Genomic DNA, 16870 nt, shown 5'->3' with positions numbered 1-16870 from the left:
CCCCCAACAACCACTGATCTTTTTACTCTTTCTATAATTTTCTCTCTTCCAAAAAGTCATATAGTTGGAATCATCCAGTATGTAGTCTTTTCAAATTGGCTTCTTTCACTTAATAACATGAATTTAAGTTTCCTCCAAATCTTCTCTTGGCTTGGAGATCATTTATTTTTATCACTGAATACTATTCTATCGTATGGAGGCCTCACACTTTGTTTATCCATTCACCTTCTGAAGGACATGTTAGTTATTTCCAAATATTGGCAATTACAAGTAAAGCTGCTATAAAGATTTGTGTACACGGCTTCAGCTCCTTTGAATAAGTAAGAGTGTGACCACTGAATGCTAAATTTATGTTTAACTTGGTTACTGCTCAACAGTCTTCCAACATAGACAAACCGTTTTTGCATTTCCTCCCTTTGTATTACATCTTTGCCAGGATTTGGTTCTGCCAGCGCACCAGATTTTAGCCATTCGAATAGGTGTGTATGTTGTCTCCTTGTTTCAGCTTGCAATTTTCTACTGACTATGATGTTGGCTACCTGTCCATACATTTACTTGCCATTCTTTGGTGATGTGTCTGGTCAGGTCTTTTGACCATTTGTTAATTGTTTTCTTATTGAATTTCAAGACTTATTTGTATATTTTGGATAGAAGTCCTTTATCAGATATGTATTTTGCAAGGATTTTCTCCCAGTCTGTGGTTTTTCTTCAAGTATATTTTTAAGTTTGTTTATTTTGAGAAAGAGATAGAGAGGGAGACAGAAAAGAGCAGAAAGAGAGGAGGAGACAGAAAATCCCAAGCAGTCTCTGCCAGCATGGAGGCCTACATGGGGCTTGACCTCATGAACCATGAGATCATGACCTGAGCTGAAATCAAGAATGAGATAGATGTTTAACTGATTTAGCCACACAGGCACTGCCGTCTTCTCTCTTAAAAGGGTTTTTGCAGAGTTTTCCATTTTGATGAAATCCAACTTCCCAAAATTTTTCTTTCAAGGATCATGCTTTTGGTACTGTATCTAAAAAGTCATTGACAAAACCAAAGTCACCTGGATTTTCTCTGATCTAAAAGCTGTACAGGTTTGCATTTAACGTGGGCCTATGTCCAACTTGAATTATTTTTTATGAAAGGCCTCAGGTCTGTATGGGGATAATGGGTTTTGTTTGTTTTTTTGTTTTGTTTTTAGCACATTTATGTACAGTTGTTCCAGCACTACTTCTTCAAAAGACTATTATTTCAAGGCGCCTGGATGGCTCAGTCGGTTAAGCCTCGGACTTTGGCTCAGGTCATGATCTCGCGGTTCCTGAGTTCAAAGCCCACATCAGGCTCTGTGCTGACAGCTCAGAGCCTGGAGCCTGCTTTGGATTCTGTGAACCCCATCTCTCTCTCTCTCTCTCTCTCTCTCTCTGCTCCTACTCCACTCGTGCTCTGTCTCTCTCCCTCTCTCTCTCAAAAAGAAATAAACTTCGGGACGCCTGGGTGGCTCTGTCAGTTGAGTGTCTGACTTCAGCTCAGGTCATGATATTGCAGCTTGTGAGTTTGAGTCCTATATGGGGCTCTGTGCTGACACCTCAGAGCCTGGAGCCTGCTTCGGGTTCTGGGTCTCCCTCTCTCTCTGCTCTTCCCCTGTTCATGCCCTGTCTCTCCCTCTATCCAAAAAAAAAAAAAAGAAAAAAATCAAAAACATTTTTTTAAAAAAGGCTGTTATTTCTCCATTGAATCGCCTTTGTTTCCTTGTCAAAGATTTGACTATATTTATGGTGAGTTATTTCTGGACTCTATATTCTGCTTCATTGATTTTTTTTTTTTAAACCATTAGTAGAATATTTTGATGACTGCAGCTTTGTGAGTCTTAAAGTTCAGGAGTATCAGTCCTCTGACTCTTCCTCTTCAGTGTTGTGTTGACTATTCTGGGTCTTCTACATATCTATACAGCCTTTAGAATCAGTTTGTCAATATTCACAAAATAGCTTGCTAGGATTTTGATTAGGAATGCATGGAATCTATCAAGTTGGGAAGAAGAAATGTCTAAATGATATTGAACATTCTCTTCCCTTGACATGGAACATCCAATTCTTTATTAGCTCTTTTTCGATTTCATCAGTCTTACAGTTTTTCTCATATGAATCTTGTACCTATTTTAAATACTACTCTTTTGTGTATTAACATAAATGATATCGTTTAAGTTCCAACTCTTCATTGTTGGTTTTTGGAAAGTGATTAACTTTTTTATGTCAACCTCATATCCTGAGAATTTGCTATAATCACTTATTAGTTCTAGGAGGTAGGTAGGTATGTATGTATGTGTGTGTATATATATATATATATTTTTTTTTTCTTCTTCTTCTTCTTGGTTTTGGTCAATTTGGGGGGATTTTCTACATAGGCAAACGTTTCACCTAAGAACAAAGACACTTTTATTTATTCCTTTTCAATCTATACAACTTCCATTTCATTTTCTTGTCTTACTGCATTAGCTAAGACTTCCAATACAATGTTAAATAAGAAGGGTGACCAGGTGGGTGGCTGATTTTAGCTCAGATCATGATCTCACAATTCGCCAAGTTCAAGCCCCACATCAGGCTCTGTGCTGACAGTGTAGAGTCTGCTTGGGATTCTCTCTCCTTCTCTCTGCCCCTCCCACTCACTCTAATAAATTAAAAAAAAGAATTCTGAGCAAAGAAAAGGACATCCTTTTCTTTTCCCAATGTTAGAAGGAAAACATTCAGTTTCTTACCATTAAGTACAATGCTAGCTGTGGTTTTTGTAGATCTTCTTTATCAACTTGAGGAAGTCCCCCTCAAACTATATATCTAGTTTGAGTGTTTTATATGAATGAGTGTTGGATTTTATTAAATACATTTTCTGCATATATTAACATGATCAAATGATTTTTTTTCTTTGCCCCGTGGATGTAATGGATCCTATTTATTAACTGATTTTCAATTGTTTAACCAGCCTCCCCTACCTGTAATGAATTCCACTTGGTTCTAGTATATTATTTCTTTTTTAAACATTATTGGTTTGGCTTATAGCATTTTGCTGAAAATTTTTGCATCTGTTTTTATGAAGGATACTGGCCAATAATTTTCCATTCCTGTAATGTCTCTGGCTTGAGTGTACACCCATTTTTATTAATGTACTCCCCACCTCTGCTACCTAAGAACAAATGTTCACAAATACCACTGTCTAACTGCAGAGATAATAATCCTGCACATTTTGCTTCTATTCTAAAAATGTAATAACAATGCAAACCCTTGACAAAAAAGAGATAAACAATAAATTTCCTCGACTATCAGAATGTAGCATCTTATTCAATTTTTCATTTTTCATTCTGAAAATGCACAAAAGTAGGAGACTAAAGTAAAGGAGGGACGGCTGGGAAGTTTGATCATGGGGGCTACCTCTGATGGATAGGAGGCTGTCTATAAGCATGGTGTAAGGACAATTCTGAAACTATGTGTTGGGGGGAAAGGAAATTTGATAGATTAGCAATGCTTTTCATGAAAATGGTGAGATGATAGCACACAAGCAGCGTATTTGCTGATCATGAGTAAAGCCACTCTCATTCTAGTAAAAGAATATTTCTAATTTACAACACTTAATAGGAGTTGAAAAAAACAAAGATAATATGAATAAAATTCATCAAAAACATTATTTAGTAAAACCAATGGAATATTTCTTGGAAAATGCTATTATTGATTACATGTGTTACTGGATGAATCAAAGGGGTTAAGAATCCTAGACAGCTTCACGTTGCTTTGGAAGTCACTATTTCAGTGACTTAATTGGCTGGATGTAAAATAAGAATGGCATTTGTTATCTGCAAGTCTTTGGCCCAAAACTGCTTTACTTTCAAAGTCTGCCAAAATTCACTGGTGTGATTTTGCCAAGGCGATAAAGAATAAAAACCCCTCTAAAATCCTTCTAAAACACAATGTAGATGGAACAATGGATTTCTTTGGCAGAGGTCTTTCTTCAAAATACCTTCACAGAGTGAAGGAAAAGGGGATATAGGAGAAGCAAAATTTCACACAAATAGCTTCACAGAATTATCTGATCTGAGTCTAACAGGTGACAGGCAGAGTTATTTGTCTCCTGCTTTTTATAATGACTGAAATTCTATCTGTACAAGGTAGAGCCCTGCAAAATAACTCAGGACACTGGCCATCAACTTATTTCAGTTCTGCCGTGTGCCTGAGATTCACACTCTACCCACTCTTTTTCTTCAGTCTCAGAGTAGTGTTGAGCTTGGCATGAAAAAAAAAAAAGCAGTTTTTGGAAATATTTCCACCACTCCTTCTTAAGTGAAGATGTAGACCTGTTTCTTTTTTTGTTTTTGTTCTTGTATTGGTTGGGTTTTGCTTTTGTATGTTTGTTTCTTGGCCGGTTCCATACCACCAACCAAGATTTTCCATTCTGGGATAAAGCAGGGCAGAAGACAAAACGATTCTCAGTTCAGTTTGTGCATTAAAATCACCCAGCAGACCTCTAAGAAGCCACTAATCAAGATCCACGTCCATGCAGGCAGAAGCAACTGATCCAGTGTGCGGCTGACGCATCAGCATCTCTTAACAGGTACTCCTGGTTGCCAGTCAATATCCTACAAGAAGAACTGTTCACAATTTCAAGAAATCACTCACTAGAGTTGATGGAGGCATTAAGCAAAAAGGAAATTAAACAGCTGGGTTTTGTACTGTTTTGTGTTTCCTCCTCCAAAAATCTTCCTCATCACAGTTTTGGTCAGCTTTATTTTACTTTTGGTTAGCCTGCGCTTATGAAGAATGTATAGGATATCAGACAGAAATTTCATGTACTGAAATGAACAACAACAAACAAAAGTCTTTTAAATGGACAAAAATCAAAATCAAGAGAGGAGGCGAAAACCACTCTTGCCCGCTGCTTCCCAACCCTTTAACACATAACTTCCAACCCCCCATAACTCGTACTGCTACATGTCCTTTGAGGACTTCACCTTTGAGGTGAACTCATTGTACACTCTACTGCCAATGAGAAGACAGAAGTTTTCCTACAAAGTGATAATACTGATCAATTTATAATGGAATCAGCAATTACTTGTTTCTGTGATTTCCCCCCTAAAATGAGCATCAACACCAAAGAAAGTAAGTTATTACAGTTTGTAAACTCTTCCAAAATTTGTTATCTACTATCCCAATACAATGTAATTACTTAGAACAAAGAGCCGTATTTTATAACTACATTATCCAGTTGTACTGATTGGGATAATTTGTTACTGGAAATTACTTATCATTAGACATCAGGAAATATTAAAACACATATTATAGCCACAGTGTATGGATTGATAACATCTGCTTTTTAAACTTACAAGTTAAAAATCCTCTCATAGATTTTAAGATAGTGTTAAACTCTGATGATTAGGTCAACTCATTCTTTTGCTAGAACACTGATCTACTTGGAGAAAGAAGAAAACAATTCCTTTGCATTACCAATAGGTTCTCGAAGAAAATTAACTTCAACACTAACCACATATAAATGTTTTCTAGGTGGCCATTTTGGTGAGGCAATCAACTCCCATTTACTGATGGAATTTCTAAGGATATGGATTTGCATTTAATCAACAGCAGGTCCTGAAAAAAGAATATAATCTCCAATTGCATATTACTCAATTTTTATCTAAAGTCTAGCAATATCTTTGGAGGACTTTATGAACGACAAGAAGTCCATCCATTCTTTTATATATTCTCAAGTTTATCCTTTTAAATAGTTAAGCCATCTGAAAGCAAGGTATTTATAGCATTTTACTTACACCAGAAATAGCATTATGTTTGTATCTTACCATGAAGGTTCCCGGGGAGTGTCAGACCCCAAGAGGCTCTGGTCCACACTTGTAGGGAAAGAAAAGGGTTGAGAGGAGAGAGAGATGGTTCTAAAAGAAAGATCTTAAAGTAACTGATTCTTTCATTGCCTGTTTTAAAGAATACAGCTCAACGTCATGTTTCTTTTATAACAATACACATGCAAATTTTCTGGTGAAGTTCAGTTTCAGCGAAGGAGGAGGAACCTCTATCATCAGTTCACGAAAAGTTTTGTGACCATGCCTGCACTTCCACCAGAAAGCCTCAAACCTAAAAATCTGCCTTTTCATTTATATCTTAAGAGAAACTTACCTATGTTTACTTTGTTTCTCCTATTTTACTTTTATATTTATTTAACAGGGGCCACATCAAATCTTTAGGATAAAAAAAAAAAGCACACAATCCTTTTCCTTGGACCTCAGAACTATTATATTTAGCGACCTCAACTATAAATGTATACAAAGATTACTATACCCCTAGAATTAAACTACAATGTGTATAGATTTCACAATTCATGTATTTCTAAAGGATGAAAAGTTAACAATTTAATATGAATTCCATATACTTTTCATTTTAGAGCTAAGTTTATAAAGGATACTTAAAAGTAAAAATTTTAAATATAGAATATTAGATGTCATATAATTACCCAGCATGTTTTAACAGATTAAAATATTACCCTGTCTTTCTACTGTCAAATACATATGGAATTCCTTTTATGGGGGCTTATCACCAAACCAAATGCTTTCTACTCAGTGTGAAAATTCAATCACAATTGTCAGAGATCAAGCTGCTACTTCTGATAGCAAACATGATGAGATATCAGCTTGTTCAATATATGCTTTCAACTTGACATGTAGGCTAATAAAAAACATAAAGTTGTAGTATTTATTTTGTTTCTTGCACAACAGAAGGCTCCTAAGAGGGATGATCAAAATATCTAGTATCACTTACTGAAAATACACTCAGCTCTTATCTGGAGACAGATTAACTGGTTTACAGATTAACTATAGTAAAATAATAGCAGCACACATTGCTTTTGTAAAGGATTTTTAAATTACGATGCACCAGCCGCTATCTATCAGTATGAGAGGATGTCTACTCTTAACTACGTAAAAGGTACAACTTTGTGTCCACGTTGTCTGTTGCATTCTCATTTATTGAGTATTTGCTATGCACCAGGCACTATATTAGGCTATTCTCCTTCATCACTCAGACCTCATCTCTTGTCAACAGCTCCCTTGCGAGGAAGTGCATGAGGAGTCGCTGTAGTTCTGAGATGCAAACTCGAGAGAGGAAAAGACCCTTAGCAGTAAGAAAGAAACTCCAGCTGACTTGTAGGTGTAAACTTCTCCCCAGTTTTGCTCTTTATCCTGGTTTTCTTCCTTTCTCTGGGAAAGCCTGAATCTGCTTGCCTCCTTGCCCTTCCACCTCCAAGTTCATTATCAACACGCCACAGTTCCCTAGATATGCCTTAAATGTGCACACTCCCCTTCTCCCGCCCCTTCCATCCTACCTTTTGCCTTTTGCCACTACCCTAGCTTGCACTTCCATTGTCCCAAAGTACTGTCACTAATTCATAATGGACAAATATTTGCTAAATAACTAAGGCAGCATCCATCAGATTCCCTTCAAGACCCTGAGGTAAACAAGGGTTAGGAAACACTAAAAATAGCCTGAACTCAATCACCGTTGAGCAACCACTTCACACATGTCAGTAGCAAGGAGTTATCTTTGACCTCTCTTGTTTTTCCTTCATCTTCCCTATCTACCTTCTCAGCTTGAGCTCCTCAGTCCAGTCGCCTAGGTCACGTGCTACATAAAGGTCAGTCAGTCACAGAGCCTCTCCCAGCTATAACCCTCTACCCCAGTGCCGTCTAGACTTTTCTCCAGTGATGGAAAATGAGCTAGATTTATGCCGTCAACACGTACGGACACTCATTCGCTAAACACGGCTAGTATGACTGAGGCATAATTTTATTCAAATTTTACTTAATTTAAATGTAAATAGCCACATGTGGCTACGGGTGACAGTACTGGACAGCGTAGCTTAACTTTCTTCCATACTGCTATTAGAATTATGTCCCCATAAGACATCTCTGGTAACGTCACCTGTCCTAAGAACTAACAGGTCTCCATAAATCTTCACCATTAAGGAATGATGCTGACGGTGGCTTTTCAATCTAGACCAATTTACTCTTTCATTTGCATGTTCTCCACTCCTTTCCCGTCTAGGCTTCAGATCACTGGGTTCACTCACATATGCCGTGACATGATCCTTCATGTAAACTGATGGCTTTAGCTTAGAAAGCCTTTTCCTCTCAGGGAACATCCACTCATACTTCGGGACTCAGCTCAAATTCCTGTTCTTCTCCAAAGGCTTAACTCTCCTCCCTTAACTCTCTCAACTCTGTTGCCATAACTTTTTGTATACCACTCTATTAAAAAAATTAATAATAATTAATGGTGAAAAATAGAGTTTCCATGAGTGCCAGGTAAATAATTACATCCATTCAATGAGATGACCAGGTCAAGCATTTGGCGCAGGAATAGGTAAGCACGCTATAAATATGCAAAGTCTTCAATACATGTATTATGAATCGCATCTCCTGTGCTAGGGATCTTAACTGAATATATCAAGCTCAGGAACTGAAAGGGGGAAAAAGATGGAGATGGAGTGGGGCAAGCTCACAAGGTGTTGGTACCAACAGGAGGCTTGGGTCAGGAACACTGTATAGGACAAAGCACTGAGAGATCAACTACTCAAGCAAACCCACTGCTAAAACTGAACTTCTCACCCTCCCTATCTAACTGGCAATAGCAACGCTGGTTTCTCCTGCTACCCTAAAGCACAGTGTTCCCACGAAACCTTTCATTTGGCCTTTAAGCCAAATGGCGTAAAGCAAAGAAGCAATCCCCATTCCGTAAAAGCAAAAATCCTCTCCGGATTTCAGTTTGAAAAGAGGTACGTGCTAATGTAGGTCTTTCGGAAAAAATGAAGTGGCGTAAAGCAAACTTCTGAGTAGCGGGGAAAACCAGTCATCGAATTCCTTAATCAGGTGGTATAGATGTTAGCAGGCCAAGAAGAAAAGAAAGATTGTCTTGTGATGTGTAACAAGAGAATTTGTTGTAAGCAGATCAAGAAAGCACTATTGCTATGGCCCACTTCTTAGGAAAGAGCTCTGTTACATAAAACAGTGAATATATTTGCTGTAAAGATATTTAAGCTGTGGAAGAGCCCAGGAGGGGAAAAAACAACAACTGTAAATTTACTCAATTTTCACATCCTTTAAAATTATATTTAGATAGAAACATTTCAAAATCATCAATGACATCTGAGGTATGCCTGTCTATTCCTAATAAAAGGATTTTCCCCCTTTACATAGAGCAGTCTCTTTTCTCCCTTTAGTCAGTTGCAAAAACAAAAAAACCCACACAGAACTATTTAAACAGTTAAAAGTAAAAACTGAAGCGACAATCCTAAGCAATTCTCAGTACGTATATACCCCCATTTACAGGCACCTGAATTGAATACTAGATTTAAATATTTTGATGTTCCATTTCATTAGTTTGGGAAAGCACAGGTTTATGACATAATTCTGTTATTAAACAAAATCCTCCAGTTGGATTTGCAGATCAGAGAAAATTAATATTTGGATTTAGCTCAGAGGTTGAGTAAATTAAGCTCAGTTCACTCTGGGTGTGGGTTCATGGTTTGGTTCAAATTCATAATAATGAGCACATCCAAACAAAAATATTTAAATAATGTAATCAGGGCTGACATTCAAGAATAAGTGTTCAGGCAAATATGTGTTTTTAAAAACACAGACTCACTTTACAGAGAGAGCTAAGGTTAAATCCGAAGGTTTGAGCATTCCGGGAGCCGGCGTTCATGTAGTTTCCCATTAGTAACACAAGTTCCAGCAACTTGCTAAAGCTTTTGCTCTTCTTTAGTTCCTCGCAAGCAGTACTGACAGCCATGATGTCAGGTTTGATGTTGTTCACCTGCTCTTCAAACTGAAGCTTAAAGAGAATAGCACTGAGCCGTGGCCGTAGTCTCTTCACATTGCTCATCTGATTGAAAAGAAAATAGCAGATTTCCTTTAAAATGCATGGTATACTTTAGTACTGTACGACTGCAAGTAATCTGGGATGATTTATTGGTATGACAGTGCCGAGGAAGCAATATGTCCCTTAAAACTGATAGCAGTGAGAGAGAAAAGCCTTGCTTGTTTTTGTGAGTAATCAGGAGTCATCCCTCAAAGAAAAAATTAACAATTTAGATGCTCGGGGGGAAAAAGAAAGCTTTAATTAAATGACAAAGGTAAAGTAATAAAATACATATAATTTTTCACCAAAAGCTAAGTTTTTAAAAAGGTGACAGGGTACAGAGGCAACCAATGACAAAGCATTTCTCTCATTAATTTTTGTTCAATACTGAAAGGGTTGGGTCATGTTTAAAACATTCAGAAAGGTCTAAAGGAGGTTTGTTTTCTTCAAATAGCAACTGCTGTCGTCAGAAGCCCTGCTGACTAACAGTATGTGTTAGATGGAGGGAAAGCAAATAGGTCCCAATTTGTACTAAATTGACTTTCTTGAGAAACACAGCGAAGAAGAAGGACTCCTGACACACGCTAAATTAGCAGAGTCGCTGTTAAGGAACATGGGCGTTGCTAGAGCCAGAAACCATGCAAAGCTCCGCGTCCAGCATATGCTAAGTTAACCCTGTTTGAGACTCTGCATTCCCTTATTGGGAGTGTGGGGGATTAAAGATGTTGAAAAGAACAAAAAGGCTAGAGAGTCAAGTTCTTGCCTTAAACTTACTCCCCTTTGTTCTATATCACAAGGAAGAAGAGTCATTTAATTGAAGGCTGGAGACAAAGGGCTTTTAAGCTGTGTATGAACGCTGTAACCAAATGTACTAGAGATTGAGACTAAAACACATTGATGATGCAATAATAGTAAAACTATTGAACTTCAACAACTATTATAAATACAAGCAGTGTGAGGCAAGGTCAGGAGAAAACAAACAAACAAAAACCCAACAGTGACACAACACCATAAGGTTAAAATAAGGAACAGGTCTGTTAATTATAAAGGAAAACGTAAAGAACAATGTCACACAAAGCTTATAGGATTTCTGCTCAGGAGACAGAAGACTACCTACTCATAATATAATGACTGTTGTTTAAAATTAAATAGGCCAGACAAAAGAATATTATTCTAATTTATTTGAATTATCAAATTTATTCGATTCAAAAGGATATTACAGACACCACTTTGACATAACAAAACAGCCTAGCATACTCATCTGACCAGAACTGAGCAAAAAGAGCCCTCAGTAGATATCTCTGCGAGAGTATCTTCAGATGGACCAAATCCTTATAGTGATTGAAAAGTTTCTTAGCAAATAATTTAAATATTGAATTCACATTTAGCATTCCCCCCCAGGCACCTGATTTTTTTTTTTTAATGTTTTATTTATTTCTAGGAAAGAGAGAGAGAGAGCGTGAGCAGGGGAGGGTCAGAGAGAGAGGGAGTCACAGACTCTGAAACAGGCTCCAGGCTCCGAGCTGGCAGTCAGCACAGAGCCCGACGCGGGGCTCGAACCCACGAACCGCGAGATCATGACCTAAGCGAAAGTCGGACGCTTAACCGACTAAGCCACCCAGGCGCCCCAGGCACCTGATATTTTTAATGTTTAAGTGTATACAGCCAAGATTCTAAGATGTTGACTAATGTAGTTAATGATTCCCCTCTACAAAGAATTTTAAAAAAAAGGTCTTAAAATTCTGAGTTCAAGAAATATGTTAAAATTCGCCTGTCTAGGGGAAATATTTTTTTCTTCCTACAAGAAAGTAAAAAGGATGGTGGGGTGCCTGGGTGGCTCAGTCGGTTGATCGTCTGACTCTTGATTTCTGCTCAAGTCAGGGTCTCATAGTTCATGGAACTGAGCCCCACGACAGGCTCTGTGCTAACAGTGAGGAGTCTGCTTAGGATTCCCTCTCTCCCTCTGTCTGTCCCTTCCCTGCTCATGCTCTCGTGTTGTCTCTCAAAATAAATAAACATTAAAAACCAAAAAAGTAAAAAGGCTATATGCTCAAAAAAGACATAAGAACAAAACAAAAACTAACAATGGTTCCGTAGAATACATTTAGCATAAAATTTTAGAAAGATAAAATGAAGTCCCATTAGAATGTCAATTGTTAATGGGCGTGAATCCTGCTTGGATGCTGTATGTCCAGCCACACTAAGTAGAGTCAAGCAGTGATGACTTCTCATAACGTCACTTCATGTGTCTTAAATACTCCCAAATAAACTAAATTCCCTAAATTTTTATCCTTAACCATTGCAAATGGTATTCACCTTATATTGGGTCAACTCTGTATTCATACTCTATTACACTTAATATATCCTCTAGAATAGGAAGGCAGAGGACTCACATGAGTACCCATGGTTATGGCCATTCAAAACGTGTATGATGCTCCCATGGCATGTTTTCTTTTTTTTTCTTTTTTTTTTTTTTAATTTTTATTTATTTGAGAGAGAGAGAGACAGCGTGAGCAGGGGAGAGTCAGAGAGAGAGGGAGACACAGACTCCGAAATAGGCTCCAGGCTCTGAGCTGGCAGTAAGCACAGAGCCCGACGCGGGGCTCGAACCCACGAACCATGAGATCATGACCTAAGCGAAAGTCGGACGCTTAACCGACTAAGCCACCCAGGCGCCCCTCCCATGGCATGTTTTCAACCTGTGCCCTTATTCATAATACTTTGTGACTTTGCCATAAGCATGAGAAGTATCCCAAGAAAATATTAGTGTTGCAAAATTTATCAACTTTAACCTATATTGATGCACTACTTTATGCACAAAGTGAAAAAACTCTGCTTAAATGCCTAGATTAGACTTCCCCCAAATATGTTAAAGCTTTCCTGCTGACAAGCTAACCATATGTAGCCAGTATAAAGTAATTAATTTTCCTAGAAAAATATAACCTAGATTTGTATGAGTAATGAGTCTACCTGGCACTAGGGACAGGTACCTTGAAAAGATAGAGTGAGTGTATGATGTAATGCAGAAGAAAATGCTATGAATTGATGAAAAACCCTGACAAAGCAAAGTCAGGAAACCTAAATCACACCTTTGAGCACCATCTTTTAAAAGTAGATGTCCTTTCCATATTGTTCTTTCTTCCAAATTTCAAATAGGATTTTGACTAATAAAAATAAGTGTATTTTAGTGAACAAAATCACTGAGCTGGAAAAGAACCTGAGAGACCACGTGGAGCTCACTCTGGTCTTGAGTCCGCTATTCAAGAGCCTACTCCGACCCTGCAGGACACATGGCTGCCGCTGTTATTTAAAAACAAAACAAAAGCCTGAGAGAACACTACCGTTCTAAGATCTAGGTCTTGGGATCTGTGAGAAGAGCAGGGTTCTTTTTGTCATTCATCAAATCAGGCTTTCCTCATACAGGATCAAGGAAAAAAGGTTTAAAAATTAGAGGATAGGTGGGTTTTTCAATTACTATTTTAAATCCTGAAGAATGTCTGCTTCTTCATTACTTCACATGATCTGTCAGGACGGGATTTGCATTGTGTTTGCTTGCTAAGGAACCTCTCGCTTGTCTGCTACAGGAGAGCCTGAATGACAAAATGGAGAGCTATGGGGCTCTAAATAACCCTCTCAGTGGTAAGAAAGTCACTAAAAAGAGGAGGAGAAAGAGAAGAAACTTATGAAAGTTTAACTGTAAGATAGTTAATAATTAAGAGTGCCAGCGGGGTTCATTTGGTTAAATGTCCAACTCTTGATATTGGGTCAGGTCATGATCTCACAATTTGTGAGATGAGGCCCTGCGCCTGGCTCTGTGCTGACAGTGTGGAGCCTGCTTGGGATTCTCTCTCTCTCTCTTTCTCTCTCTCTCTCTCTCTCTCTCTCTCTCTCTCTCTCTGCATCCCCCTGCTCATGCTTGTGCACACACTCTCCATCTCAAAATAAACATTTAAAAAAGAGAGTTAAAACGAAAGTAAAACTTTCACAGAGGTATTCGTTCAACTGTTTGATACCCGGTCTTAGTAATACAAACTCACATCACCAAAATCTGACAATAGTGAGTTGTAATCTGAACATTATTCGAAAGGCACTAAAAAGAAAGTGAAAATACTTTAATGGTTATTTGAAAGCAGGGCGCAGTGTTCCTACAATCTCCCCACCTCATAATTAGAGATATTCCATGCCAGAAAAAAAAGAAAGAAAGAAAAACAAATAAAAAAAAGAAAAACAAAAAAAAAAAAAAGAAAAAAAAAACCTTTAAAGCAGTGACTGGTGAAAATCAATCAAGCAATATCCAGAAGTCTAAGGGTAATTTTTATATCACACTTCTGTTTGTCGGCAACATTAAGTGCTGTCAGAGAAGAGACAAGTGAGATGAAAGAACTTTAGAAAATAATAAAGCAACAGGTACTGACGGGGTGCCTAAGTCCGGACTGCCACCCTTGGATCATCTGATTCTTCCCATCTGTCTTAAAGGGCAAAAAGTGGACAAAGTCCCCAGGAAGATGTCATCTTCCATCATCTCATTATAATTATGTTTTGCACATATAATTTTAATGCCATCCATTACTTTATGGGGGAAACAACAGGATCCATTAGACATTTTAATACCAACTATGTCTGACACCATATCTGGTTCTCCTTCATTTCTTTTATAGATAAGAGATTATTCAAAACTTGCTGCATTCTTCTTCCTCACACCCCCGCCCTTCTTGCCTTCAGGCTTGTGCAGGCTCACCTCAAAAGAAATCTTAGTACATGCGCAGTATCTTTGTTATGCTTCCTTAACGTCAGTATGGAACTATTTTAATCATTTATTTAACTAACACTACAAGGAACCGACTGACTGAAAAGACACTTTCGTCTTAACCGACTGGCTACTCTAAACCTTTACTTCATATATTTTGTACATATATCAGGAAAAACAGAACAAAGTTTCAGGAAGGTTAAAGGACTCCTCCAGGGTCACTTGGCCAGTAGGACATGGTCCTCCAGCGAACTTGCTGCCAGTCACGTGTGCACGCCACTGGGAGCACAGTGGAAATTAATAATCATCTTAAAAACCATCTAACAGTCGATCTATGCCTACTATGTTTTCCTAGGAGTAGGAATGGACTTTCTCCACAGTAGCTGTTACATCAAACACTGGGGAGATGACCAGGCTGTGTATGGGAACTGCCTGCTGCTGTCTCAGTTTCCTTTCTTTTCCCAACTGCCTCCTGCTGTGCTGAATTTTTCGTATTTTTTCCCAGATTCGTGTTTGTAGTCCCCTCACACTGCACTCTCCACTCATATTTCCTTATTAGCAAATTCTCCCCTTCTCTTCTGGGAGAGGTGCAAATAAGCAAGGGGAATGTGACAAACAAACGCATCCTTGTCAAAGACTAGAGAAAATGACAAAGGGTTGAGGGAGGAAAGTGACACCTAAGAATGTAAATCTAACCTTAGAAAAAGGTTTTGAACGTGGTTTCTTTAAATTAAACTACATTAAAAAAATACCTAACCTTTACCATTAGCTGGCCGCTATTTTCAGGATCTCCAGAAAGCTCAAGAAAAAGGAATAGTTCACTTCCAAGAAATGCGTCAAAAACACAGCTATTTAAGCACCTTATGCCTGCCTGGACAGTGCTCAGAATACAAACAAATGTTTTGTATTTTTTTAAATCAATGTGGTCTTACGATATTACAGCTCCAAGGCTAAAATTACTTTTTAAAAGCTACACAACAGCAAAGTGCATATGGTATGTTTTTTACATTTTTTCATAGGAGCAAAGCCAAGAATTATATAAAAAAATATTAAAAAGATGAAACATATATTCCTCCAGCTCGTCAAGCATCAGAAAAATGGTTATAGCCATCATATAGTGCTTTATCTTTGTTTACAAGTGCTTATCAGTTCTGGACGACTAAGGATTCCAGAGGAGGTCCAAATGAGTTCTGTCGATACTCAGATCTGTAAGTGGGAGTGCTAGAGAGCGAGAGACTTCTTATTTAATTTGGCAGTCTTAGCAAATACTCTTAACACAGAAGTTTCATATCTGATGAATTAAAAGGCTGGCATAAAACCCAGAACCATTCTGGTGTCTTAAATTCATTCATGTCTGCTTCCAGACAATCCCCACCCCACCACAAGAAACCAGTGTTTTGATTTCTAACATAATAACTTAGTTTTACCTGTTCTTGAAATTTATTTTAATGAAACCTTCACTAAACACTTTTTGTGTCTCGCTTCTTTCACTGAACAAAAGGACTTTGAAATTCATATACATGGATGTGATTCAGTATTTCGTTGTAAAAACATAGCAACATTTCTTTATCCACTTTTGTTGATGGATTTCTTGTTTTTCAGTTTGGAGCTATGTGGTGGGTTCGATTAAACAGGGAACTGGAAAAATGGTATGTCAAGTTCTAACCGCAGGTACCCGTGAATGTGACCTTATTTGGACCTAAGATCTTTGCGGATACAAGTAAGGATCTCCACACGAGATCATGCTGGATTTAGGGTGGGCTCTAATTAAATGACTGATGTCATTTTAATTTTAAAAAGGAGGGGGGTAGAGAGAGAGAGAAACACACAGGAGACGGTGATGCAATGAGGCAGCAGAGACTGGAGAGAGCCTACCAGCTAGAAAGACAAAGTCGCAGCTGTGAGCAGCTACCGCAAGTGAGAAGACAGGCATGGAACACATTCTCCCTCGAAGCCTCCAGGAGGAATCAACCTGCCAACACCTCGGTTTAGGAATTTTGGTCTCCAGAAATGTGACAGAATAAATTTGTGGTTTGAAGCCACCACAGTTGTGGACATTTGTTATTGGAGGCCTGTGGGAACTAATACAGGACATTCGGAATATTCTTGTATGGAACCGTCTCATTTCCATTAAGTATCTAAAAAATAGAGTATAAATGTAAACTTTTCTAAGAAATGGTTAAATTGTGTTGCTAAGTGGTTTATACCCACTCAATAACCTTTTTTCTAGCTTTGCAT

At 38.1% G+C, this 16870-nt stretch overlaps 1 protein-coding gene across 2 annotated transcripts in view; it reads right to left on the bottom strand.

The window, feature by feature from the left end:
* Positions 1 to 16870, bottom strand: part of DIAPH3 (diaphanous related formin 3) — a 508311-nt gene that overhangs the window by 221318 nt on the left and 270123 nt on the right. For both annotated transcript variants that reach the window (XM_039247287.1, XM_039247286.1), the window contains one exon: positions 9670 to 9909. In XM_039247287.1, the coding sequence (XP_039103218.1) occupies positions 9670 to 9909 (240 nt within the window). The remainder of the gene's footprint in view (positions 1 to 9669; positions 9910 to 16870) is intronic.

The sequence above is a fragment of the Hyaena hyaena genome, unplaced genomic scaffold (genome assembly GCF_003009895.1).
Source record: "Hyaena hyaena isolate Hyena2069 unplaced genomic scaffold, ASM300989v1 scaffold_293, whole genome shotgun sequence".
Classification (NCBI taxonomy): domain Eukaryota; kingdom Metazoa; phylum Chordata; class Mammalia; order Carnivora; family Hyaenidae; genus Hyaena; species Hyaena hyaena.
Note: the sequence above shows the minus strand (reverse complement) of the source record. Positions and strands in the feature narration are given on the sequence as shown.